We start from the raw sequence: 27490 nt of genomic DNA, 5'->3' as shown, positions 1-27490 counted from the left end.
TCATCTGACAAAACATTTTGTACAATTTTGAGTTAAGTTCTGTCTCGAGACACACATGTCTGTCTTGGTTCCTGATTATCTTCTTGTTTTTCAAATTATTAAAGCACATAAACCAAAGGACCAATGGCTGCAAATAGGAGTTACAGCATCTGTGACAGACTTTATCAATCGCTTCAGGCTAGTTCTTCCGATGAGCTATTAAATCATCAAACTTTGGGTCAAGTGATTTCTGCTCAAGTAAACTGTTACCCAAAATAAATACATTGGGACTTTATGGAGGAAACTGTAGAATAGAAAATTAATAATCAGTGCATTTCCAGATTCTTACATCATGTCTAAAACGTATACTTTTGCATTTATGATTCTGCAGCCAGACTTCAGGGCAATCAAGTCACATTGAGGTAATGGGTATGTTGACAGGGACAGTAACAATTCTCCCCCAGAGATATGGGAGTTCTGTCCACATCAGTTATGGAGCAATGTCTGTGGACAAAATACACTGCAAAGATGCTATGAGTTCAAAGGAATGGGTAAGTTATAAAGAGAAATACAACTTCTGTACCTGCTTACACATGGTTTAAAATCTCTTCATTCAAAAAATTTTAATCATTTTTTTTTAAATTTGGATCTTATTCATGACAGTATCTCTCCTTGGTTAAACTTTAGACTGTCTCCTCTGAGCCCTATTTTTGAATAGGCCTCATCCTTGGGTCTTGTCCTAAAGCCTGCCTATCCTAGTTGTAGGAAGAATCCTGCTAGTCTGTTTAGTGAGAATCTCCCAGCCTTGATATCTGACAGCCCTGGCCTGTGTACAAGAAGAATCCTGTTAGGTCGATTGAGTAAGAATCTCCCTGCCCTGGATGTTTCCTTGTACTAATTTTCCATCAATAACCCCTCACTCTGCTCCTTAGCTATAAGTACCCACTTGTCCTTGCTGTATTTGCAACTGAGCCCTGTTCTATGCTGAGGTCTCTTTTCCCCTTAATGCAATAGTTTCCAAATAAAATCTATTTTTACCACTTTACTGTCCAGCTCTGGTTCTCTTCGACAGTGCTAAATGTTGTGCTAAGTTCTGCTCAAAACAAGTGTTGTCCCTACTTTCATGGATCTTATTCTTTAATGGGAGATAGGCATTGAACATATAATCGCAGAGATAGATGACCATTTAGTGTTGATATCCTTGTTGTAGTACTGGGGACAATTAAGGATGCAGACAGAACTTCTTGTCTGTAACTAGTTTGAGGTCCAATTCAAGAAATAAAACCTACTCTAAGTATTTAGACAAGAAGGGAAATTAGATACTTAGAAAACTGTATGAAGAATTGAAGGAGAGGGAAGAGATATGGGAACATATGTATATGTATAACTGATTCACTCTGTTATAAAGCAGAAACTAACACACCACTGTAAAGCAATTATACCCCAATAAAGATGTTAAAAAAAAAAAAGAATTGAAGGAGCAGAGAAAGGGGACTGCCAATGGAAGTATTAAGTTCAAGAGAGCAACGAGTGATTGTGCTCTGGGGATTAGAAAAACACTCTTGTATTGCCAGGCACTATCCCCATCACAGCTGCCCTTGGCACTCATGTCTCAGTGCACTTTCTAACTGAAATGGCAACATAAGGATGGCCTCTGTCTCATTTTTGTCTTTCAAACTGTATGAGTGTATCTGATGATGGAACAAAATTCGCATCTAGACGACTAGTAACAAGGGGGTATGAAAACCCCCTTAGGCTGACAGCTTCTTTAGTACAGGATGGCACCCAGAAGAATATGGGAATGAATGCTGAGTGCCAAATGATTAGACACTTTGGCTACTCAAGACCATATCTTAAACTTAAAAAAAAATTAGCAATTTCAACATGCACCTGCCTATCATATAGCAATTACCCCTTATGCAAATAAACATAGGTTTTCCTCTCCCCAAATTTTATTAGTCATTGCATCTGGAGCTGAGTTATCATCATCCTTCAGCTCCAGTCATAATTCTAACCTGATAATCTGTAATTTGAGGGCAAAAGTACAAACATCACAATTTATATAAAATTGTAGGGGGAAAGGAAAGAGGTAAAAAGGAAATGCAGGACATACACAGCAGGGCAAGGAAGAAAAGAGGAGTGGTTATTAATTCCTTATTCTGTAACTGGTCACAAGATCACAATTGTTGTTTACGATGCCTTTTATTCTCTTTCCATTCCATTGACTTTTGACCAGCACTGTGACTAGTTAGGGATCTTTGCTCAGTAGGGGACCCAAATCGTCATTCTTGAGGGTTCTTTACTCTTGGTGGTTCTGCCTGTATTGCATTGTTATTGTCCCCTATTTAACATTTGACAAAAAAGTATGGAAGTAGTAAGAGGTGCTCCTAGAGGATGCCCTGGGTTCCACATGTACCTCTCCTTTTCTTTGTAGAAACAGTTCTATTTCTCCTTGATACAGGATCAATTGTGCCAGCCAATGAAGTTAACTTCTTCATTGCCTATTTGTTCAGTGTCATGGAAACACCAAACCATCCAACAGTAACCTTAGAGTTCAAAGGAATCGCTGTCGTGTCATTGTGGAGGGGAGGCACTCCTCCTTTGAGTACTAAGACCTTTAAACCATCCCAGTTCAAAGTCATGTGGATGGAAAGCTAAATATTGTGAATGATCTTTAGATGATAGATAATTATCTCCTCTCCCAGTTCCATCTCTTGGTTTCCAGATACACACTTTGGTATGATTTGCATGTCATATTGTTAGACAATATTCAATTCTGCTGTAAGATACACAAAAACTCATAAGATGTGTAAGTTTTTAACCTATGAGACATATTAAACATAGATAAAGCAAGTACATCTTGTGTGCACTGAACATAGACATAAAGGGATGGGAAGAACAAGAGTCACCTAACATTCATAATATACTAAATATACGAGGCACCTGAGATACCAAGTGTTCTTGACACACTAAATGTACATAAAGCATATGAGGTACTCAAAATTTACAAGGTTGTGGATCAACCAAACATTAGTGATAATCATCCCAAACCCATGTTTCCTGTGGACCATAAATGCAAAAAACATCCATAGCTGCTCCTCCAGTAATTTGCAAGTTACAGCTTTATCCAGGTGCACATGCCCCTTGGCATTCTAGATAGAGTGTGTTGGCCCTGGACAACTTCCATATCTTAGGGACCCTCCCTTAAACCTCAACTCTGGTCCTCATTACCATGCCATCAGATGGGAAGGCTGAAGGCTAATCCATTCAAGAGGCAGAAGCTACAAATATGTTCAAGTGAAGATTAAACACTAGGATCCATTCAGCCCACTGGCATCTATTCTAAGAAGAACATTAACTGAACTCAGCCCTTTCCCTTTACTTCTCATCATTTGTTTTAAATTGAATATACCATCTGATTTGAGCATCTTAATTTGGTCTGTGAGTCTCTGTTCAATGACATTGTTCAATGACCTCTGGGAAGCTTAAGGTAACTCCCCACATGACATTCAAATATAGAAAAAAAGTGCCATGTATTGGTCACTAATTCTGATCATGTATCCTATTATTGAAGGACAGTGCCTTCAACCTCCAAGTGAATCTTCTCCCAAGTGGTGCTATAAATGAGTTTTCATTCATTCATTATACTGTCTTAAAAGGCCATTTGCTTCAGGCAGCTGTGGCACATGATACACAAGTGAATCCTATTGACTTGAGCCCATTTAAAAAAATGTGTGTCCTATAAATGAATCCACTGTTCAAAAACAATGTTGTATGTGTCACCATGATGATGTACCATTAAATAAATCAACAGATGCAGAGGCATGGTAACAAGAAAGGCAAATCCATAGGCAGAATAATTGTCTATCCTAAAATGAATAGTTGCCCTTTCCATAATGGAAAGAATCCCATGTCATTATTTGTCATCAGACAGATTACTGGTCCCCCTGTGAATGGTGCAATGTGAGTATCAACATTTATCCCTGAGGCTGGCAGCTCGGGTACTCAGTATTGGCCATACCAAATAAGCCATGCTGTTATATCTGTGTTTAACTTACATCCTTGTTATTTTGAACTCTTTATTTTTGACTTCATTGAGCAAGCAAGGGAAGGTGGCTGGTAAAAAAACAAAAAACAAAACCAAAACAAACAAAAAGCTCCTTGGCGTTCATATAATGGGTCATTGTATTCATGTAATCTTTGAAAGATTCCTCATCTTGGAATCTCTTCTAAAGAGAAATCACCTGGGACATTAATATCCACATAGGCTCTGTCAGTTCTGAAAGGTCCTTCCACATACCTCTACCCTATAACTCCTTGTTATCAATCCTCCAAATTGCATCCATACTTCTGGCAACCTTTGTTTCCAAGCAAAGTGAGCAAACAGATGTGCCACTCAAAGATCTGTGCACTTGGAAGATTTCTCTTCTCTATAGTTTTTCTGGGAAATGGGATGATTGAAGTGGCAATGCAACAAAATGAAGCCCATTGAGAGGGTATAAAATTGTTCAAGGGTAAAAAAAAATGTTCGAGTGACAAATTTGAGAGCATTCAGCCAATCTTATATATTCTGTTACCGTTTGCTGTAGGTGGTTTGTTGCTCAAGCTCAAATTTCTGGTGGGTTGGTCAAAAAACATGATAATCATGGTTGCATGACCACTTGGGGGGTCCAATGGTCAAGTGTTTAGCCTCTCCCAGGATCTATTAGCAAAGAACGATATTTCCTTCAAAAGAAGATTAATAATTTCAGGAAGAAGACATGATTTTGTTTTGAAACCCCAAAGGTCTACATTATTAATCTCCTATCAGATTTTCCAAACTTCATGGCCATCTGCCTCAAACACTTTAGGCACTACTGAATTTGCTGACTCATTATGGCCAAGTGGTAGAAAGAACAGCTTGCGCCACAGCCTGGATGAGCTGGAGAGTCTATTCTTGTTCTGCAACACACTGAAGACTCAGCCATAGTGATTACTTGGTAAAAGTATTGAAGAAGCACATCCAAAAATAGTGTATGTTGCTTTTAAACATCCAAGAAGCCCACAAAACCTGGGCCTATTTCTTTGGAAGAGATATAAAGACATGTCCCACTGAACTCTTCAGAAATTTGAAAAAGATGGCAGGTCCTGAATTTTCATGGGGAAGCAGGTCTCTCCTACTTTCTGGCATGTATACAAATTACCGAGCTGTCTAGAATAAAATTTACTGCCAGATCTCCAAGTGACTAAAACGTTACTTGATGTCATTAAATAATAAACCTCTGTGATATCTTCTGGCATAGACAGATAATCAAGGGTCCTGGGGTAATTCACGCCATTGCCATGAGAAAAATTAATTAAGGTGAAAGCAAGCCATTTTGATGTTCTTTGCTTATTCAGATAAAAATAAAGAAATTTCTAGATTAATAGCTACAAGATATCACAGCCCAGTTGATTTTGTTCCAGGAGAGACCACATCTTCCACAACAGTAGCAACTGAAGTCACCACCTGATTAAGCTTACATTGATCTGCTATTTTCCAAAACATAGCCAGCTTCTTCATGGCTGAAAGAAGCAAGTTAAATGGGTATATCATAGAAATCACTACCCTTACACCTCAGGTCTGGGAACTGGGTAAGTGGCTGTGACATTCCACTGTGATAATTAGAGTTAGGCTTCCATTTGTCACACCCAGGTCATTTCTTCAGCTGTACAACTTAATACAAGTTAAGCTAGTTGACCATCGATTTTATTCATAAAGTTATGATGAGCAATTATCCAGTCCTAGAAAATGGGTTAAACCATTTTTCTACTACTATCTTCTTGATGTCTGTTATAATCATGTCCACCCTATACCTGGCAACAAATATTGTCATTTGACATCTGTCACTCCAGGAGTCCATCACTCCTATCTAAATACAGAGCCCATTTCAAGGGCAGCATCTACACCTTTATCTCTGTCCAAGAGAGGACATCAGTGTATTGCTAAATGCCTTGGTGAAAGAAATACCCTCTGAACTTGCTTAGGTGATATAATTAGAAGTTAAAGTGAGTCACATGATAAATCATTCCACTGTTCTTATCTCCCCAAGTCTCAGATTCTACAGATATGCTGAGGAATTTCTTGCATCTTAACTTCATTTGGTGGGAACCATCTCTAAGTCCAGGTTTCAGTCAACCAATGCATCAAACAGTTATAAGCCCTCTTGGCTTCTTGGACCAGCACATTAGATGCAGACTCTTGTATGTGCAGCCATATTGGTTAATTTGGCCCAGTATGTTTATAATTTTTCCTATCTGGTGCAGCTCCCTTCAAATATATTGCCATACACATTCCTCAGGTTTCTGCTGATAAACAAGAACAAACTATTGCCATTTTTTAATGTTTTAGGCTTTTCCTCCTGGTTCACACTTTGTATTTGACCTCTTTTCACACACTGGGAACCAATTCTAACAAGTCTGGAGGCAGTGAGGTGGTAAGGACAGACCGTGAGGAGAAATGGCATTCCTTATACATTAGTTACTGCAGGTGAGTTAGCTCTCCAAGAAGGGAAGAATCAACCTAATAAAATAGGGTTGAGGAGTCCTCTACTGGCAAGGAAGATTCAGTGGATTTGGACATTCAGTATAGTTACAATAATCTAAATCCACCTAATGTTCCCATTCAAATTCTCTGAGCTCTCAGTCTTTCTCAACCAATGCTGTAACTTTCACAGAGGAGGCCTGGTGAGGCTGAGATTCAGCCCACATTACAATTTAGCAATAAACAAGATCAGACGCTGTGTAGGAGGTTTTTTTTTTTGCTTTTTTTTTTTTTTTTGCCATCAGCAGCCCTACAGCTACAAGATATAAAAGATTGTAGGAGGTAGTCATGGACGCTCCCTGGGCTCCTGACTTGCCTTGAGAAAAGTATTTAAAACTCTGGGTTTCTTGTTTTCTCTCTGTACAATCGGGCCAGTCAGAGAGAGCCAGCCTACCTTACAATTATTATATTTATATTCCCATCATAAAATTCTATTGAAGAAATCACAAAACCTTGGCGTTCATAGGTACTTCATTCCAGGTGACCTCAGGTAATAATTACAAGCCAAGTATTAGCAATGTGTCATTATGCACTACTAGGATTGTCTCCTCTTTCATACTCAACCGGGTTAGGCAATTCCAAATTTATATCCTTGAATAAGTAGATCTGCAACCAGTTTTGGAATCAAATACTTCAGCCAATAGGATAAAATGTAAGAAATGGAAATGATTCCAGTTATTTTAAGCAAGAGAGGATTTAATACAAATATTAGGTGTGTACAAAATCAGTGAAAGAGCCTGGGGATGGGGGGGTGGGAGAAGAAACCCAGGGCCATTTCTTAAACTGTTATATCCAAGGACGTTCTGCTGTAGCCTTTATCCAGAAAGCAGGGCTCTCCGGCTGCTGCCTCCTCAGTGAAGTTAGTGACCAGACACTGGAATGCTGATTATGGCTGCCTTGCCTGACTTGTACCAAAGCCCAAACATCAAAAGTCAGATAGTTTCGACTTCACTTCTGCCTTCAAAATTTTGTACACGTGCACATAACTGGCAGAACCTAATTCACATATAGAACCCTACGTGTAAAGGAGTCCAATAAAGGTGGTTGACTCTTCTGGAAAGAAAGGTATATAATAAATTAAGAATGATGAATACCAAAGCAATCAGCCATACTTAGGGGTTTGTCTAAAAAAGTTGATTCTCACAGCCTGCCACCCAGCATCAAGCACTGTATTCCCTTCTTTTCTCTTTTGAGGTTTTTATGTCTTTTAAAAGCTCTTTCTATTTTTAGTTTTCACTTTAGTGGGATTTAGCAGAAATAAATCATAGACTAAATGCATTGTGGGAAGGAGTACAATTGGGACCCACATTATGGAGAACTGCACTAGATGTCATGTGCTTTACGTGCATTTTTTTTTTTTTTTTTTTTTGTGATACGCAGGCCTCTCACTGTTGTGGCCTCTCCCGTTGCGGAGCACAGGCTCCGGACGCGCAGACTCAGCGGCCATGGCCCACGGGCCCAGCCGCTCCGCGGCATGTGAGATCTTCCCGGACCGGGGCACGAACCCATGTCCCCTGCATCGGCAGGCAGACCCTCAACCACTGTGCCACCAGGGAAGCCCGCTTTACGTGTATTTAAACTCATTTAGCACTTACACCAAATCTACCAAGAAATTTTGGTTACAGTTTAAACAACTTGCCCAAGGTCACGTGATTAGTAAGAAGCCAGGTCAGGATTTCCACACAGGCAAATCAGCTGTGCTGCAGAAAAGCCTAAGGTGAGATCTACACGTTAGGAATGTTCACACATTCTCTCAAGCTACTTGCGAGAAAGAATAGGAGGCAGCTTCTAATGAAGTGTTTGCCAGGTCATTTAAGTAGTTTGCTATGTTCTAATCAAGGGGTTTACATTTCTTTGCAGAGATGCTAGACTCTAATAGGAGAGACAGACTGACCAATGAGAATCCAGAGCATGTATAAAGATGTAGTAATAGTCACAAGGCACATTTATTAAAAAATATGCAATTTATGGCAGCCAATGGTTCTGTAATGGTAAAGACCTCAATGAGAGTACTTAGTCTTTATTTTTATTATTATTAATGAATTCTGCCTCTTCTAATTTGCTTCTGGAGAGAAAGTTCTCCATGGTTTTCCCAAGGATTAAACAAAACAAAATCTCAAGGTATTTAATACTTGCTATAAATACTTTGGTGACTACATTTTACTTCCCAAGAGAATCTGGGTCATGATCTGCATTAAAAACTCATAATTTCATGATTCTAAATGTAGTCAGCAGGATGGTTGTTGGGTCATTAATCCATGGAGTGCCTTGCTATCCTGTTAAAATATATAATTTTGGAAATAAAATGCTTATTTGGTCATTTTTAGATTACCTTGGATTTATCTGCAGAATGGTCCACCACAAGCCCCTTACAATGGGCTTCAGTTATCTCATCTTTAAAATAAGTGATGCACTTGATGATAGCAAGAGTCCATAAATATGAATTCTCAATACACACGCTAATTCTAGCTAAAATCAATGATAAGAAAACTCAGAAGCTCTCCAATAGGGTTGAGACAAACCATTCACTGCTACCTTTCTTTGGGCACATTAAAAAGTAAGTAGCTGAAAATGAATCACAAGTCTCTGAATTACTGGTGGGGACCCTTCTTCTACTTACCTGTGTTACAGAAAGTAAATGTGGTACCTTGAATATCTGATGGGCTTTAATACTCGTTTTCTTTTTGCCCATGTAGGTAAACTGCTTTCAAGAAGAGCAGCTTATTTTAAAAGTATAAACCACTTCAGAAAGAGAATTCACTTTGCTCTTACTCCTGTCAAGGCTTTGTCAACTTAACGAGAAGGCATGCTCATAAACAACTTGCCACCTGGTTAACTGAATTTGTCAAGGGGTTTTAGGACTCGAAGAAGGAAACAGCACAACAGAGAATGAGAAGCGCCATTTCCCAGGTTCCAGCCAATGATTGAGAAAATCTGGGGGATTCTGCAGGGATGCTTAAAATAATTGCATCATAAGAGAAATTTCTTACAGAGTAGTGGCTCCCTACTTTGGGAATTCTTTTGGTTTCATTTCCGTTTTTATCTAGCCACAGGAGACACTTGTCTTAACACAACGATCATTTTGGTTGTCTTTTTCTTAGACATTTTTATTTTCATATAGAATTGATAAACTTGGTTTCACTTGGCTTCAAAGAATTGAATGTTAACTATTTTTGGTTATTGTACTCTGTGTTTTTAAATTTTCACTTTTAGGGTATATTAGGGCTATTTACTGAGAAATTTGATAGTCGTCACATAAGGGAAAAAGTCAAATACTGATTAATCAAGATAGGTTTGCTGTAAACATGGAGCAAAATTTGGGCCTTGTATATGTTCATATACATCATTTATATGCATAGAATTAAACAGTCAGAGGTTATAACATGAAGTTAATTTCATTCCACGTTGTTCAACAAGTAAGGAACACCTTTAAGCTCAGTCTCACACCTTCCTAAAATGATAGCCCTATCTGTGTTGAAATTTAAACTTTGAGCAGAAATGTGAAGTAGGCTATGGCGGGTAGGGTTTCCAGAGAAGCATGCAAGAGGCTTATTTGCAAGGACTCTTGTAATCTACAGTGAAACAGATGAAAAAGAAGGAAGGACAGGAGGCAGAAGTGAAGCCATTATAAAATCTGAAATGAAGCCTAAACTGAGGCTGCAGCCCTTTTGTAAGCAGCACCTTACCTTACAGAGCTGATCCAAGTTGCAGTAAGATACCCAGACCTTCATACCCCTGTGGCTACCAGTCATCAGGTAAGGGTGATCTGGAGAAGAGGACAGAGGTGAATACCCTCTCTTCAGACTCAAGCTTTCTACTAATAGCACTAGAGCACTTCCTGGAGTGCTAGCCACAAAGGCATATCTTGCTCTCCTTAACGTTGCTCCCAAATTTGGGATCCCACTTGGTGGCTGTCCTTCTTAGAGACCTCTGCTCCAAACTCTTCCATTTCTCCTCTCTCCAATTCAATTGTCTCGTCCCATTCTCTACCATTAGTCGTTATGTTGGGATAAGACACATATTTCCAACCCCCTTTCATAATGGCTAGTAGACGCGTCACTTCTTGAAAATCTTGGTAACATGTACTCATTTTGGTAATGATACCTGGAATCAAGGGAATGAAGACACTGGTGGCAACTCCAAGCAGAGTGAAGCATTACAGAACAAAGAGTAAGAACAACAGGGAGTTTAAAATTCTTTTAAATGAGATAACTATAGGGGTGCATATAGTTAACCTTTCTGTTATACTTTTGGGAGATTACATCATGAAAAATTTGCAAATGTGCCTCACGGGCTCTCCTGGAGACACCCACGGGAAATAACTATGCTTTAAATCTTAATTTAATTCAAGCAATAGATGAGCCTACCCAAAGTATGGCAGGATTGGTGGCTCCTTGCTCAAAGCTACATGACTCCTGGACACACGAGACAGCATCTCTATCTGAGGATCTCATGGGAGGGCAGACTGTGAGTACTCATTACAGGAGTACAGGAAAGCACTTAGTTCTACAAGAAGTGCTAGCAAAGGAAAGGAAAGAGGCCAGAAATGACAGGAAGATGTTGGATGTAGTTAATGTAGCTAAGCGACTACTATGAACTAGGCACTCTGCTGGTAACTTTAAATGAATTCTCATACCAACACTATGGTAGATGTTTTTAAAGATAAGAAACCAAATGTTAAAGAAATTAGTTATTTGGCTAGGGAACACAGCTGGTAAGTGAATAAACCGACATTTGAACTCCAAAGCCAGTGTTATTTCCACCATCTCATACTCATATGCCATGGTGATTCTGAACAACTTTTAATAACAGCAGTTCAACTTTCTAGTATTTGGAGGGTTAACATTTTAAACTGCTTGTTAATGCTTTTAATAACTTCCTGGTCGAGATGTAAATTTTCTCATATTTTCTAAACTAACCCTGATTATTTTAATTTGTACCCATGCCACAAATGATTTAATGTGTTTACTAAACACATTTAAATGTGTTTATTCCTATGTCCATAAAACATGTTGCTTCTTTTTCCCTAAAAACAACAAAAAAAAGTATTCACACCACAGTTTCCTTGCCTGTACTTTGATCGCTCCTCTGTAAAATATATATGTTTATGTTTTTGATTTGTGTGTGTATGTTTTTGCCTGTTAAAATATTAGTAATGTTGCATAAACATTTTATGTCTTCCTGTCTTCCTTATGCTGTTGTTTTTTTTTTTTTTTACTTTTCAGGTTACATTAGCTTTTTAAAACAGACTCACATAGTAATTCTTTCATTAGTAAAATCTATCTTTATTAAAATAAGTGATTTCAAAAACTTGTCTCTGAAGTTTTGAATTTCATTCACTATGGAAAATTAGTTAAGATTAATAAGAATGTGTTTTTCCTTGAGGTGACTTCATCTTTGATTTATTTATATTTAACAGTATTAGGGATGTTTCTGAACTGCTAGGTAGAATTCTAATGTTTGAAAAAAATACTATTACATAATTTTATAATATTAACTTTGATAAATCCATTTTTAAATGCTATTTTGGTCCTTTATAAAGGTAAAGTAGTACTTAACTAACATGAAAAAATAATTATTTTACTACTTTGGTTTCATTTTATTAAATTCCCTTTCTAGAATTAATGGACTTTTAAAATTTCATAACAAAGAGCTAATGAATGAGAATCATAAATAACAGCTTGTAAAAAAAGGTAAACACATAGAGGTACCTCAATCTGAGCCCCGAGGATGACTTTCCAACTATACAATTAAAAGTCATTCATTTAAATTCCACATATAAGTGATATGATATGATATTTGTCTTTATGGGAAAAGAATCTAAAAAAAGAGTGGATATTTATATATATATAACTGATTCACTTTGCTGTACACCTGAAATTAACACAACATTGTAAATCAATTATACTCCAATAAAAATTAAAAAGTCTTTCATTTAAAATAGCAATCATTAGTGTGTTATAAATTGGAAAGTCGGCATTATGTAACATCTTTAATAAAACAATGTATCATTATTCAATTCAGGTGTATGGTGTAATCAAATAAAGGTATTGTTTACTGGCAGGGATTCTTAGGCAACTTCGTCAAGGCTAAACATTTTGAAATTAAGATCCCATTATTACCTGTTAAGCAGTGGTTTTATAAATATATTGAAGGTCCTAAAAAAAAGTAATTCCTAATTATTCTAAATGCCTTGTCCTGTAATTTTTTTAGACCATAAGTGTATAGTTTTTCAAGGTTTAAAGATAAGAAGTGGCAGAATCAGTACTAGAATCTGTTCTATTTCATCTAAAATAAACCACATTTATCAATCATTGTTTTCCTGGGTGTTCTTCTCATAATTAACTTTCTGTTGAATATTTAAAGTTTAATAGCTATTACATAAAAGGCCTGCAAAGATATAAGATGCACTCAATATTTTAAGAAACAATCTTGCTTTATACAATTGTTACTGTAGGGAAATCTATCTTTGATACTTTGTATTGAAATTAAGTATTTTATAAGTGTGTCTACTTAGTAATAGTGCTTGAATTCCTCTGTTTTGAAGGAAGGGTAATTGAATTAATAAGAATGAGTTTTGTTCCACTTTCTTCCCTTTCCATTCATTTGCATTTTTCAGCAATAATGGTTATGAATGAATCCCTGTCACTGCAGTGAACACTGGAAAAAAATTATCTCATTGGCTCCTCAGAAGTTTTAGTACCCATTTCACATATGAAGAAACTGAGACTCAGGGACATTAAATAATATCACACAGATACAAAGTAGGAGTGCCTATGATCCCACAACTCCTACTTTTAATGATTGTGCATGTTGCTTCTCAAACATATTGAGTTTACTATCATTATAGCTAATGAGGGACATGTCAGTCTTTGTGATAAAGTTAATGAAACTGAGTGAACGCTCCCTGTTTTATAGTCCATACACATCTTTCTAAAATTTATAAGAACATAGGACATAAAGCAGCTCAATGAAATAGAGCTAAAATTCACGGAAAATTAACAAGGATGAAACTGAATTTAGAGTTTAAAGATCTTAAGAAATCCACCAAACTCTGATGCTTTCAAATATAAGAAACAAGTCAGAGAGATTAATGGTCTTACCCAAGATGCAAGAGAGACCTGAGCTATGTAGCCCAACTTTTGAACATTAATTCCATATATTTTCAGAAAGTAAGTAACATTTATTGAGCACTTGGTATGTGTCAAGCATGGTGCTGTATTATTGTTGCTGAGGTAAGTTTTGTAATTACCCTTTGTACAGATGAGGAAATTGAAGCATAAACATGTCCAGGGCCCAACATTAGTATGGGTTGCCACAAGGATGAATCTAGCTCTAGATAGCTTTGAACTCAGACTGAAAGGGATTCACCACCCTTCAGTAATTTAGCTCCTCACCCAATAGGCTGTACAGAAACTGCTGGTCTCTATTAGATGTGATTGGCCTCCACTACAAAGCAACTGGTTTTCCCTTACTTCAGATATACTAGAGGAGCATCCTGTATTCCAACTAACCAGGGCCGCTATGTAAAATATTTAACAATAGAAAGAGCTGTGGGCCAATCTATCAAAACAGACACCGGGGGATTCCCTGGTGGCGCAGTGGTTGAGAGTCCGCCTGCAGAAGCAGGAGACTCAGGTTCGTGCCCCGGTCCGGGAAGATCCCACATGCCGCTGAGCGGCTGGGCCCGTGAGCCATGGCCGCTGAGCCTGCGCGTCCGGAGCCTGTGCTCCGCAACGGGAGAGGCCACAACAGTGAGAGGCCCGCGTACCACACACACAAAACAAACAAACAAACAAAAAACAGATACCGGCCCAAACAGAATAGAAATTGTCTATAGACCATGGGGTTGGTAGGACTGAATTACACCTACCAAATAATTGACCTGAAACCAATTAAACTCTGCAGTCAAGGACTGGAATATAAAGTATTTTCTTCCCTTAGCATCCGGATATCTGATCTTCTGTATTTATTGATCAAGGAAACGCAGGATTAAAAGGAAAATAATGCTAATATAGACCCCAGTGAGTGAGCTGCTTTGAGACTATTTTAACTACCATGAACAGAAAGTGTACAGAAGGAAAAAAAAAAAAAACCACAACCCAGCTGAAGAGGACGCATGTTTCTTAATTACAGCTAGATTATGAAATCAAGAATGGTATTGATTGCAAAAAGGAACTATGTGACAGCTGGTAGACTATCACATCTGCATTGCAGAGCCATTAAAGAACTCTTCCATTTGGTTGCTACCTTCCCCACTATCAATCAAGTGTGGATGTAGATGCCACGGCTTGTGGTATAGTAGAATGAAATAAAACTACGTCATTTAACATTACAGATCTTTGAAACAGAAAGTTAATACCTTGATCTTTTTAATGTTTCAATTGCCCAGTGTCTTCTGAACACTCATTCTGATACTCACCCATTTGAAACATTTCCTGATTTAATTTTCAGCAAAAACCATGCCTACATGTCCTCTGCAGATCAGAGAAGAAATAACTCCACTACAAAGAAGTCTATTCTCTCTCCGTTCAAATGTGCTGTTCAATGGATCCTGCTCACCAGGAGACAAAGGACCTGGTATTGTTTTGTGTTACCCTGTGGGATCTCACTTTCCCCAACTGTTCCAGAAAAAAAGAATAGCGAAAATGAAAAGCTCCCTGTCAAATTTGTGTTGAAAATGGTTGTACACAGTGATGTGGAATTTTGGATGCTAACTACATTTACATAAATGATTCCTGCATATAATTCTGATCTTAATGCTCAAGAAGCTTGGTTTCATCATATAAAGTTGGCAATATGTCACCCGTGCTTGTGAATTGGGTTTGCCTGAAAAATACATGGTGCTTGATGTCATTTATTCAGCCTCAGATAATGTGTTAACTTCTATACCTGCTTTCAGTTCTGACAGCGATCATATGTGTTAGTCTTCACTGTCTCCATTTAAGGTAAAAGAAACCGATGACCCTAAAGTGTAAGTTATTAACAAGGCCAATTGGCAGGTCAATGGCAAAGGCAGGTTTCCAAAATAAGTCAGCCTCATTCAAGTTTCAGTAACCACTACGGTCTACTGCATCCTTCTTTATGGGAATATCATTTCTAGGAGAGACCATTTATTCTCATGGTAATAACCAAGATAATACAATGTGAACGTTTAAGTGATATATGCCATATTTTTGATATAGGGTATGACACAGTGAATAATGACTGTCCCTTTTGATACTGCTGATGGAAACAACAAAAACAAATCTACCTCTGCTTTTTACATGTGAAGAATTAATTTTGACTAGCAAACGGTCAAAATGTTTTCCTCAATTTGACTTTGTGTCTCCCCATACTTTGCATACTTTTCATGATGGTGACATTTTGTTGCAAGACGATTTTTTAAGATAGCTCTTTATATGCCTTTTGCAAGCTGGCTCAGTTTTGAGGTTGTGTGTAAATAGAAAAAAGGATATTCTTCAACTCATTTTAACAGTTCTCTTAGCCTTCCCTGTGGGTGTAGACATATCCTGAGTCCATCTCAAGCTCCCAAATCAGATAAATGTGTGGCTATCATATAATCATAAAAACAAAATTTCTGTAAAATATAGCAATGGGTAACCAAGAGATGTTAAAGAAAATATATGATTTGCTTCGAGCAAAGCTTATTGTGCATGATTCACAATTCTATAGCTCTTTCTGAGGTTTGAAACAAAATTATCCAGCCACAGGAGACTGACAGGGTAGCCGTTATTTGAGGCGATGGTGTGTGTGGAGAGCTGATCCCACAGGGAGCCTGATGTCACCATGGGGCCCCCTGTGCTCCAATCACGCTTTCTCCAAAAGCACATACAGGGCAGCTGCCAGGGGCTGGACACCATACTCAACACTGCATGAGATACAATTGACAGAATATGTGTTCTGTCTCTCCTGGAGTATAGTCATGAAACAGACCCATGAAAATCTACAATGCATGGGTGCCACAAATAAAAGTATTTTAAAGTTAGATTAACTGCACAGAGAGGTCAGATCATTAACAGGTATGATTCAAGAAGCTTTCCAAGTGTTGGGGGTGGGTGTACCTTTGAATTGTATCTTGAATAGTCAACCAGACAAGGAACTTGAGATCTCTTAGAGATAGACTGAAAGATTTTCATTCGTTTTTTTAATTTAAGATATATATCTAACCTAGAGCATATAATGAATGAGGAGGAAATACTGGTAAGGAATACCAGGCAGCAACGGGTAGTAGGACGCGTATGTCACACAAGGAGTTTGACTTCTCTCTTAAAGTAATGATAACGGAATATTTTGAAATTGAGATAGTGTCACAACAAGCATTTTTTATAGATTATCCTTTGTCCTGCAATGTGTACACGAGGCTGAAGTGGGAACAGACTGAAGGAAGGGTCTTAACCATGTCAGGGTTAGGAAGCAGAGAGAAGAAAACACATTTGAGAGTGTGTGTAAGTGCCAGAACTAATACTGTTAGCTGATTATTTAAATATAGGTGCGTGAGCGCTCCAAGAAGTCAAAGAGTGTGGGGAATGGCCTAGGCTGTGAGTTGAATACCAGCAGCTTCCAGGAAAGATTTTTGATGATGCAAAGTTAAGTCTCCTGGAAAACTGTCTCACTCAGCGCCAAAACTTACCAGGCCTTAGCGAATATTTGCTGAATGAAAGCAAAACTTAATTACCCAAACCAGGGAGTTTAACAGACCCTCTGATCCATCACATTTTTATATTTGATTAGAAAAAGATGGACCCATTATGGAGGTTTATTATGTCAAATGATAAGAATCCCCCTAAGGGTACATTGAAATGTTCATCTACTTTAGACTTCATACCAAGAACCTGGACAGACGGGATCATCAGTTGGTGTGTGTCCTACAGTGACATCCAGTTTGGAGTTTAAGAGTAAAAATTCTTTATCCTTAACTTTCTGTATAACTAATGAGATAAAGCTTGTATAATATCCTCTAAAGCACACATTCTATATTTGTGCTATGAAATAAAGGTATAAATCCAGAAGCCAGTTTGCTAACACCCTAATAGATTCTTATCTGTGAGCATCTTCAGCAGGATTTACAAAATATTTAGAGCGACCTCTCAAGTATGAAACAAATTCATTACTAAAAATAACCTGACTCAAGTTTTTTTAATAGTTCTCTCAGCTCACCCCATGGATATACACAGAGCTTGCTTGATTCCATCTGAAGCTTTCAAATCAAATCAATGTACAGGTATCAAATGATCACAAAATCAGAATATAAAAATTAAAATTATAGGAATGGATGACTAAGGGAGTTCAAAGACATAGATATTTTGAGGTTTGTAAGAATATTCCCTTGATTGGTCGCAATCAATGGATGAATCCACTGGGTGAAGTTGTGGTATCTCCATCACTGAAAATCTTAAACACTAAGAATTTGTCCTGAAGGCTAGTCAGTCTTAAGGCTAGTCAATTGATTAAGAGGCAAGAAAACAAGAAGAGTCCATGGAGCCAGGTACCATTATTATGATTATTATTTTGGATTGATTTCCATTCTGTGCTCAATGGGAATTTAAGAGGTTGCCTTTGTAATTACCAAATACAATTCCAAAATTTTCAATTACTGGATGTAAATTTGAAAATTTAATTCAATTGAATTCTGATCTTATCAAAGCACTCTCTTTGTTTCATCTATTAAACACCAAGATCCTCTAACCTCTTTCTCTCTAGATATCTAATATACAAATTTGATGCATTATCAAATTTACCAACAGGTATATATGTCTCTTTTGTTATCTTAGATATTTCGTTGAGTTTAATGAGAGAATGTAAAGTTATTACATGGGCTCTGAGACACTGGAATATGTTAGAAAACAAGTTTATTACACGATCTGTGGGCTTCCTAGCAGCAGAGTCATATTTTTCTCTGAATCCCCAGTAGAACCTAATAAAGTACTCTGTAAAAAGTAGATGAAAAGTAAATATATTGGATGAACAAACGTTTTAGGAACACGGTGGAGTAGGAAATACACTTGGTTTGGCTAAGACTGTATTTCATTCTTCTATGAAACCTCTGAACTCAGACCAGTGCCTGGGACATAGTAAAAGTTGTTTCATAAACTCTTTTGAATGAAAGGTATTCCTTGACTAAGGGTCTGGTCTCCACAGAGTAAAGTCTGTAACTCTTGGCAAAAGTAACCAAGAACACATAGACATTATTTTGCATAAAATCTCCCAAATGTAATATGAATCACCTGTTACAACCGTCTTTCATAGTTAATTCTCCAACAGAGGTTCTGCAAGTCATTAATAGTAGTAACTGAGTGTCATCATTTTATTTCCTGATTCAGTCTCTGTCAAATACACTACTAGTAAAATGGCCAAGAGGGGTTAGAGAAAGGGCTTCTGGAAAATCAGGAGATAATCCCAAATTGAACTTGAGCATATGAATACATACATTTTCATGAGTGCTTATTGAAAGTATGGGTGGATGAGCTCTATAAACAATTCTGAAGTAGAAAGTACCATGAGGATTCTTAAGGAAAAGTGACATTTAAAATGGACAGTGTATATTATGAAATAGGGCAAAAGACTATTATGATGAGATAACTACATTGGCATTTATCTATATTCTAAACAACACAGATTTCACAAACACAAAATAATATGCTCCATGTATGTGTGTATATTCAAAAGATATTCATAGGAACACACAATTTAGTCAGGAAATAGAAAAGAACGTGAAGATTTCATATAAACCCCTCACACAAAAAGAGTCAAATGGCCTTAAAACACAGAAGTTGCCTTCAAGGTAAGAGACAATGAAAAACCCTACTACCTCCTTCATTCCATCCATGGTCCTCCATCAGGAAGTGTCCCTCATTTGTCTTTGACATGAACCAAGCAAGGATGGGCAGTATCCCAATGAACTTACTCAGATAAACACAATGTGGTTTCTTTTTAAAATAAGCCTTTACTGAGTATATCAACAAGGTACTGTATAGTGTAGAGTGAAGTTTGTAGTTAACAAAGTGTGCGACACAGTAGGTCTCAGGGGATGTGTGATGCAGAATCTTCCAGCCCCTTGCAGTCCCTTGTCAGCGAGAACACACTACACAGAAACCAGAAGCAAATCAACATACGGCTCAAACAATAACAAATCATCAGGATTAACTTTCAGCGAATATATACTGTTCCCACGAGGGACACACACTGGCGACGCCTTCACCTTGCCTCAGAAAGGTTATAAATCTTACATCCCATGGATGTCTTTACGAATAACCCTGTGTGTGGTGTGTGTGTGTACACAAGTGTGTGTTTTACACTAGTTAAAAAATGTCTGTTGTGATGGCCTTGCTTTGTGCTCTTCTGGTGGGTGTGCTGCTAGAAAAAGAAAAAAAAAAACTTAAACTATAGCAAAAGGAATGTGTTTTTTTTTTTGTTGTAACAGTATCCCCAGAATAACAGTGTAACAGTACATGTTATAACATGTACAAAACTTTCTCCCCACAATCAGGGACAAGCATCCCCCATTGTCAGCAATTGTCTTTCGACCCCACTGAAGAAATTAGAGAGAGGTGTAAACTACTGCTTCCTACATTAGTATTTTGACTTAAAAAAAAAAAAGCATCAGGCAAGGTTGGACAAAACTAATAACGAAGAGGAGTTTTTTGGTTTGTTTTATGTATTTATCTCTTTCTCTTTGGGGCTCCATTTTCTGTTCTGCTTTCCTATGAAGTTGGAAAGGTAAGTCATGAGCAAAACTATTACTCTCATATTCTAAAGTGAAACAATGTCTCCTTGTTATAGGGTAGAGAAAAGTGCTAGAAGCTAAGAAGTAATGGAAATTGATCACTTCATTGTTGCAAGTTATAATGGATTCTGCAAGTGAGGTTAGCTGACCAAGCTATCTGCTGTCCTCCCTGTGGACAGCAACTATATTGTCTTGTGTCTGGAATGGATGCTCTGTCCACAACATGGAGAGCTTGTTCCCCTCAGTGAGGAAGGAAGTTCTGACTCCTGTGGAATGCCTAGGACTATTATGATCTAGTAGGAAATGGAGCCATAACATCAGCTATTTCATTCATCCTTTTTACCATACTGGTCACATTATACTTTTTTTAAGTCTCTGGGAAAACATGTAACATATTTTCAACAAACATCCAGATAACTAGAAATTGCATGATTTCTCACAGGGTAGAATGTTTTCCACTTCTCGCATCAGAAAAATAGGCAGGAGGACACCCTTTGTGTCTCTGCTTTTGATTGTCCCATGCGAAAAGTTGTTAATGCATTTGACAGTTTGAGGGAAGCTAAGGGCTTCTCCCTATTCAAATACATCTCCCCAAACAAGTAGGTATTCATGACAACGCTGGGTATGAATAATGGTCAGTAATACCTGTGTGCTCATGGCTATGCCTTTTCCTTTTGGAATTTCTTCTGCACAGTGACAGTTACCTAGCTCTGAAAGTGGACACATAGTATCTGAAATCATTTGATTTGGTCAGACAGCATCGAGCTCTTTAAAAGCCGGTACGTATGGCTTTGCTCATGGTCTTGTCCTGCACCTTGAACCGTGACTCTTGACTAATCTCAAAATGCAAAATAATGTATGAGCTCAAGAGAGGTCCAAAATACAGAGTTGATGTATCAGTAAAACATTCCCATAACAAAAACACCATTCAAACATCATCCACCACTGATGGTTGTTACAAATTCCATGATGTGCTTTCTATCCTGGTGTAGGTGAGAGCCCCAGGTACACTATTACAAATAGGAGACTATCTCAATTTTAAGTCTCTGTCATGTTGTGCACAAGCTCAGAATTAAGTCTATAACTAGATTCTATCTCTTCAGAAATGTCTTCTAGCAAAGGAACCATTTCAGATCATCCTAATCATTTCACATGATCAGGTCTCTGTCATAGGACTTAAGCCCCAAATAATTCTGTGAATCCCATAAGACATTATAGAAACCTCTCTAACCTTGGTCTTCTTGGCTCAAAGCAAAAACATTTGTTTCAGCTGTGAAGTATCCAGCTGGAGGTTATACACACAATACAAATAAATGAGAATGATTATTTTGTGGATAAAACGAAAAAAAAAAACCTCAAAAATCAAAGTACCATCATTTGAACACATAGTTTTATCTACACAGCCAAGGAGAAAGGGACAGTGGAAGGGAATTATCCAGTTAAATACACAAAACCCCATGTCATGGTCCTGCATTTCAGATGGCTTACTGCTACACTGATCACTTTCACAGATTGTCTTAACCCTTCACTGTGTGGATCAAGCTTTAAAAAAGCAACAGACAAAACGAGCTAGCTAATAAACTAAAATGAAAACTGAAGTCACTTTAGAATTAATTCAAATTAATTAGTAGTTAATTTCAGCTCAACTGACTGCACAGTTTCGATTCTTGTGTCTATAACATAACTTCAGTTATATTTTCTGCTTATTCTGAGGGACAAGGGAGATTAAAACATATGAGTTGGGGATATATTATTAAAGAAAATAAAGCTCTTACTATAAAGAAAACTTGCATAGCATTTTATACCTAAACTCTTACAAAGTAGACACATCACAGCTCTATTTTGTTAAAAGTAAGAGGGACAGAGAAAGAGAAAGCAAAATGATTGTGACATTAACTTCATATGTTCCTAAAATAATGGCTAGTGATCAAGGAAACATGCAACACAGACTGAAATGCCTAAATTTGATCTTGAAAATAATTTTCCAAGGGTGTATTTTTTAGATAATGTATGTGTGTGATCGATAGCCCTTCTACAACTAAGGGATGGAAAGGAGTACATTATACATGCTTTCTGAAGATGGACGTTGTTTCAAAAAATATCTAGAATTAAGTCTGGACATCCTTCTCTTCTCCATGCCCTCTGTCCTATGCCCTGCTTTGCCAAGATTAGGAGAACAAGTCTTCCCTCTCAGACTTGATCATTTTTTTTCATCTGTTATGCTGTTAATATAAGATTGATTATCCCTCCACAATTCCCAAAGAAGAGGAACATCCACGACTGAAAGGAATAAATGAAATTAAAAAAATGGAAGGTCAAAGTCAGTTCAAGGTGGAAACTTGGTATTGCTTTTTAAACAAATATGTTATTTCGCCAGCTTTGATGTGTCCTTACAGAATTATTAGCAAGGAGAATTAGTATACATTTTAAAGTGTATATGGATATTTTGTGCAACCAAGACTGGCATCCATGATGTTCTTTTGAATTTTGAAGAAAGGGGGAATGACAAATGTTGCCTCTACAGCTAATTACGAAAATATACGTGAGGTGATTGGAAGACAAGAATTTCCGAGGGGATAAAGGTATTAATTCAAGCTATTTCAACATGATACTAACAAAGTTAGTTGATATAGTATAACAGAACCACTGATCACTTGCTTTTGTCTAAATGGTATCAATAATTTTTACATAACAAGTTTAGTATATTCCAAACATTGATCCCTTGTTGGTCTAAATATCATGTTGACATAGCTGCAGTGAATCTACCCAAATAGTTCTCATTATCAAAAATAATTCCATTCAATATAATTCTTCCCATTATTTTATTAGCCTCTTCTAAAAAAAGTATTCTAGAATATATCTCTGATGAATGTGATTCAACCTGACATATGATTTGAACAGTAACACTTTTAAAGGGAGTTTTCTTGCTGGGACATCCTACCTGCCCCTGAAGATGACTGAAAACAGACTCAGGTCTCTCACTGTTTCACATAGGGCCAGGGAAGCCTGAAGAGTGATTTTCAAGTTCCCAGTCAGAAAGCCAACCCCTGGGTTTGACTGTCTTTTCAAATCTTATCTCATTTTCTTGATTCTGCCAGGATGGGTTAACTTATCTCACAGGAACTGACTTCCTCAAGAGATGTTTTCTGCATTTCCTCCTTTGGGTCAAATCAGGGTGACTACCTCCTTTCTTATGCTCTAGAAGTTTTCACTTTTCTTCCAGACCAGGAAATATACAAATAGCGTGAAGATATCTGGGGTCATTTCTGGTTTTATGCCTATTATTTATCCTACACTGATGAGCCCATTTTAACCTGCCCTTTCATCTGACCACCAATTCTAGGAAAGGAATTTGTTCTGAAGCTTCAACAGCAAAGTGGTGAATTGCATCAGGAGGAAGAATCACTCATTCTTTTACCTTAGTATTGGGTTCTTATTGTACAACCCTGTACAGTACTTCAGCAACTATTTTTTTTTTTTTAAGATTTAAAAAGCAAAGAGTTACAAAACTGTTTGTAATTAACTTGGAATAGAAAAGATAGCACTTTTTTAAATCCCATTATATAGTACACCGTATAAATTACAGAGTATTCAAATGCACAAATGCATCTGTGTAACATTTATCAAATGTAATTCGCGTGTCTTTATGTGCACACACGAGTGTGTTCTCGAGAGTCTTACTGTCCGCGTTTGTAATGCTGGACCTCTAGCTGTCACGTATGGCAATGCTCCAAGTCTGGCACACTGCTGTTGCAGTATCGCATGTTGTTGGGGATATGGCAGTCTGTGTAATTAATGCCCCCATTTGGGGTGTAAATGGGCTGCAGTCTGAAATCTCCTTTAAGGAGCTGATCGTTATTTAAGGAGACGATCTGAAAGCTGGTTTCTGTCATCTCCAGGATGGAATTGTCCTTTTTGGTGCCTGCCTCGCAATAGTCATCTTTCCGCCGGCCTCGGTTGTATTTCCACTTCTGGGAGGTGTAGCGCCCCTTTTTGTGCATATGCCAGCAAAAGACACTGAGCAGGACCACAAGCACAAATATCACCGCACCCCCGATCAGCCCCGCCAGCAGAAAAGGGGAGCCCATGCTGTGGGAAGTCGTCTGCTCATGGCTGGAAGCCGTGTTGCTGCCGTTGTTCACATAGGAGGCATGGGTGGTGGCCTCAGAACAAATGGTGTCTTCTACAGCTCGGTAGTTAAATGCATCCAGTGGCACTAAACAAATCCGATAAGTGGATCTGGGCTCTAAATTGACCAGGCTCAGATGCTGCTTCTCACCACTGACAATGCGTTCCTGAACGATGCCCCCCACCAAACTGTGGCCCATTTTCACCCATGTGAGTTTGTACGCCATCACAGTAAAGAGAGAGAGCCAGCTGACTTGAATGGAAGTGTCATTCACAAAATGGATAGAGAGCTGGATCCGTTCAGAAAGAGGCGGGGTCACTCTTTCTCTGCCATCCCAGTCGGGAATCGTGGGGAGTTTCGATGCCATGGGAGTTAGAGGCGCATAGCTTCTGCTAGGGGTCGGGACAGAGAGTGTGGGAGGCTGAGTCGTGGGCGAAGCTGAACTTGGGGCTGGAGTGAAGAGAGGCAGGCCGGGGGTTGTGGTGGGACAGGACAACAGATTCATATTCAACTCCCGGACTGCCATCCCCCGGACTTGTTCAGGACCTTGGCACATGAAACCTCGCACATTGAGAGATGAGGGTATGTGTTTGAGCCATTCCGTGACCCATTTAATACTGCAGTCACAGAACCAAGGATTATTCCGAGCAGTGAGCTGCTTCAGGTTGGAGAGGTTATCGAAGACCCCTTGAGTCAACACGCGCAGCTGGTTGTTGGATATATCCAGCCGTTCCAGCTTCCGGAGATTCGAGAAGGCTGTCAAAGGGATGTGGTTGATCTGGTTGTCCTGCAGATAGAGCCTCATCAGGTGCGTACCTGGGAGGTCAGAAGGGGGATGGGAGAGCGAATTCCGGACAATGGAAAATTCCTTGAGCTTGGCGAGGTGGCTGAAGGTGCCCTCGGCAATGCCCTTGTTGGTCAGGAGGTTTCCATCCACGATCAGACGCTCCAAGCTGGTGAGGTTCTGAAAGGCCATGTCTGATATGACGGCAATTCGATTCTCATCCACTCTCAGCTCTTGCAGGTCCACGGGAAGCCCCACAGGCACGCTGCTCAGGTGATTCTTGGATAGAAACAACAATTTGAGGCTAACGGCCTCCCGGAAGGCCCCATCTTCCACCCCCACCGTGGATATTGAGTTGTCATCTAGGTGGAGCTCTTCAAGCTTCAAGAGCTGGGCCAGGGCGGCCCGTGAAATGGTCTGAATATTGTTTTCCTGCAGATGGAGAACTCGGACGTTCTTGGGAAGGTTCATGGGGAATTCATCCAGTTGGTTCCCGTACAGGTACACGGTGTGCACAGACTGTACGTTGTGCAGCTCTGCAGGAAACCCAGCATTATTAATTTGGTTGTTGTGGAGGTAGAGTACAGTGACGCCCTCCGGGATCCCAAGAGGCACTGAGGTCAAGCTTCGCTCGTTACAGTAGACAAAGTTCCTGTCGCAGCGACACACGCTAGGGCACGCCAGGAGTTTTGACACTTGTGAGTAGAGCCCCAGGGAAATGAGAAGCCAAGATTTCAGGAAAAAAGCCCCCTGGCTGGGCCCCTGTGTAGTCTGTAGGCCCATTTCTGAAGTACAGAAATTAAATACGATGTGGTAGTGAAAAGAAAAAGAAAAAAAAGAAAAAAACAGATAGCAAAACCAAAATGATTGAATGCAGTTCTGTTAAAGTCCAGAACTCCAGCTAGAGGAAAAGTCCCGAAGGCCAAGGTCAAAGAATCTTCCTGTGGTCTCTGGTCTTATCAGCCTATGTTGCCCTCTTTGCTATTGTCCTCCATGTGCAAAAAAATTTCAATAGGGAGAACTTTCCACCCAGGCAACAAGTGAAGCCAAGTTATCAGTGGTCAAAAGGGGCCCAGTTGGGTAGGCAGAATCCCTTCTTCTGTGGTCGGTCAGGTCAGTGTGGATCAGCCTATGAACTTGGTTAAGTTCAGTCTGCAATCTGTTGTAGGAAAGTAGAGAGAAAAGAGTCAGTTAAGGGTAGTGAGTGGATTAAGTGCTGATCTGACTGTGGCTTTTCAAGAATGCTGTGATTCGATGTTCATTGCAGCACTATTTACAATAGCCAGGACATGGAAGCAACCTAAGTGTCCATTGTCAGATGAATGGACAATGAATATTCTTTATTGTAAAGAATAATCTTTGGGCTCCCCTGGTGGCGCAGTGGTTGAGAGTCCGCCTGCCGATGCAGGGGACACGGGTTCGTGCCCCGGTCAGGGAGGATCCCACATGCCGCTGAGCGGCTGGGCCCGCGAGCCATGGCCGCTGAGCCTGCGCGTCCGGAGCCTGTGCTCCGCAACGGAAGAGGCCACAACAGTGAGAGGCCCGCATACCACAAAAAAAAAAAAAAAAAAAGAATAATCTTTTTTCATATGAATGAATAAAGAAGATGTGGCACATATATACAATGGAATATTACTCAGCCATAAAAAGAAACAAAACTGAGTTATTTGTAGTGAGGTGGATAGACCTAGAGTCTGTCATACAGAGTGAAGTAGGTCAGAAAGAGAAAAACAAATACCGTATGCTAACACATATATATGGAATCCAAAAAGAAAAATGGTTCTGAAGAACCTAGATGCAGGACAGGAATAAAGACGCAGACCTAGAGAATGGACTTGAGGACACAGAGATGGGGAAGGGTAAGCTGGGAGGAAGGGAGAGAGAGGCATGCACATATATACGCTACCAAATGTAAAATAGATAGTTAGTGGGAAGCAGCCGCATAGCACAGGGAGATCAGCTCAGTGCTTTGTGACCACCTAGAGGGGTGGGATAGGGAGGGTGGGAGGGAGACTCAAGAGAGAGGGGATATGGGGATATATGTATACGTATAGCTGATTCACTTTCTTATACAGCAGAAACTAATACAACATTGTAAAGCAATTATACTCCAACAAAGATGTTAAAAAAAAACCCAAAAACAAAAACATCACTGTGATTGGGACTAAATGCTCAGGGAGTTGGCATTAAGTGACATGCTAAATAATAATAATTCAGTTGAAAAGGTATTCAAGAAATGAAAACGATTCAATTATCTTTATCATCAAATGGAGACCATACTGTTACCTCTCACTATCAATGATCATATTG

General features: G+C 38.8%; 1 protein-coding gene across 1 annotated transcript in view; it reads right to left on the bottom strand.

Moving 5' to 3' along the window:
- Positions 1-8248: 8248 nt before the first annotated feature.
- FLRT2 (fibronectin leucine rich transmembrane protein 2) overlaps positions 8249-27490 on the bottom strand; it is a 112946-nt gene continuing 93704 nt past the window's right edge. The window contains exon 2 of the mRNA XM_022576375.2: positions 8249-26339. Within this exon, the coding sequence (XP_022432083.1) occupies positions 23981-25963 (1983 nt within the window). The 5' untranslated portion in view covers positions 25964-26339 and the 3' untranslated portion in view covers positions 8249-23980. The remainder of the gene's footprint in view (positions 26340-27490) is intronic.

This window comes from Delphinapterus leucas, chromosome 2 (genome assembly GCF_059928025.1).
Source record: "Delphinapterus leucas isolate spDelLeu-1000000601 "Yukka" chromosome 2, BTC_Dleu_Yukka2, whole genome shotgun sequence".
Classification (NCBI taxonomy): domain Eukaryota; kingdom Metazoa; phylum Chordata; class Mammalia; order Artiodactyla; family Monodontidae; genus Delphinapterus; species Delphinapterus leucas.
The sequence above is the reverse complement of the archived record's forward strand: the minus strand, read 5'-3'. Positions and strand labels throughout refer to the sequence as shown.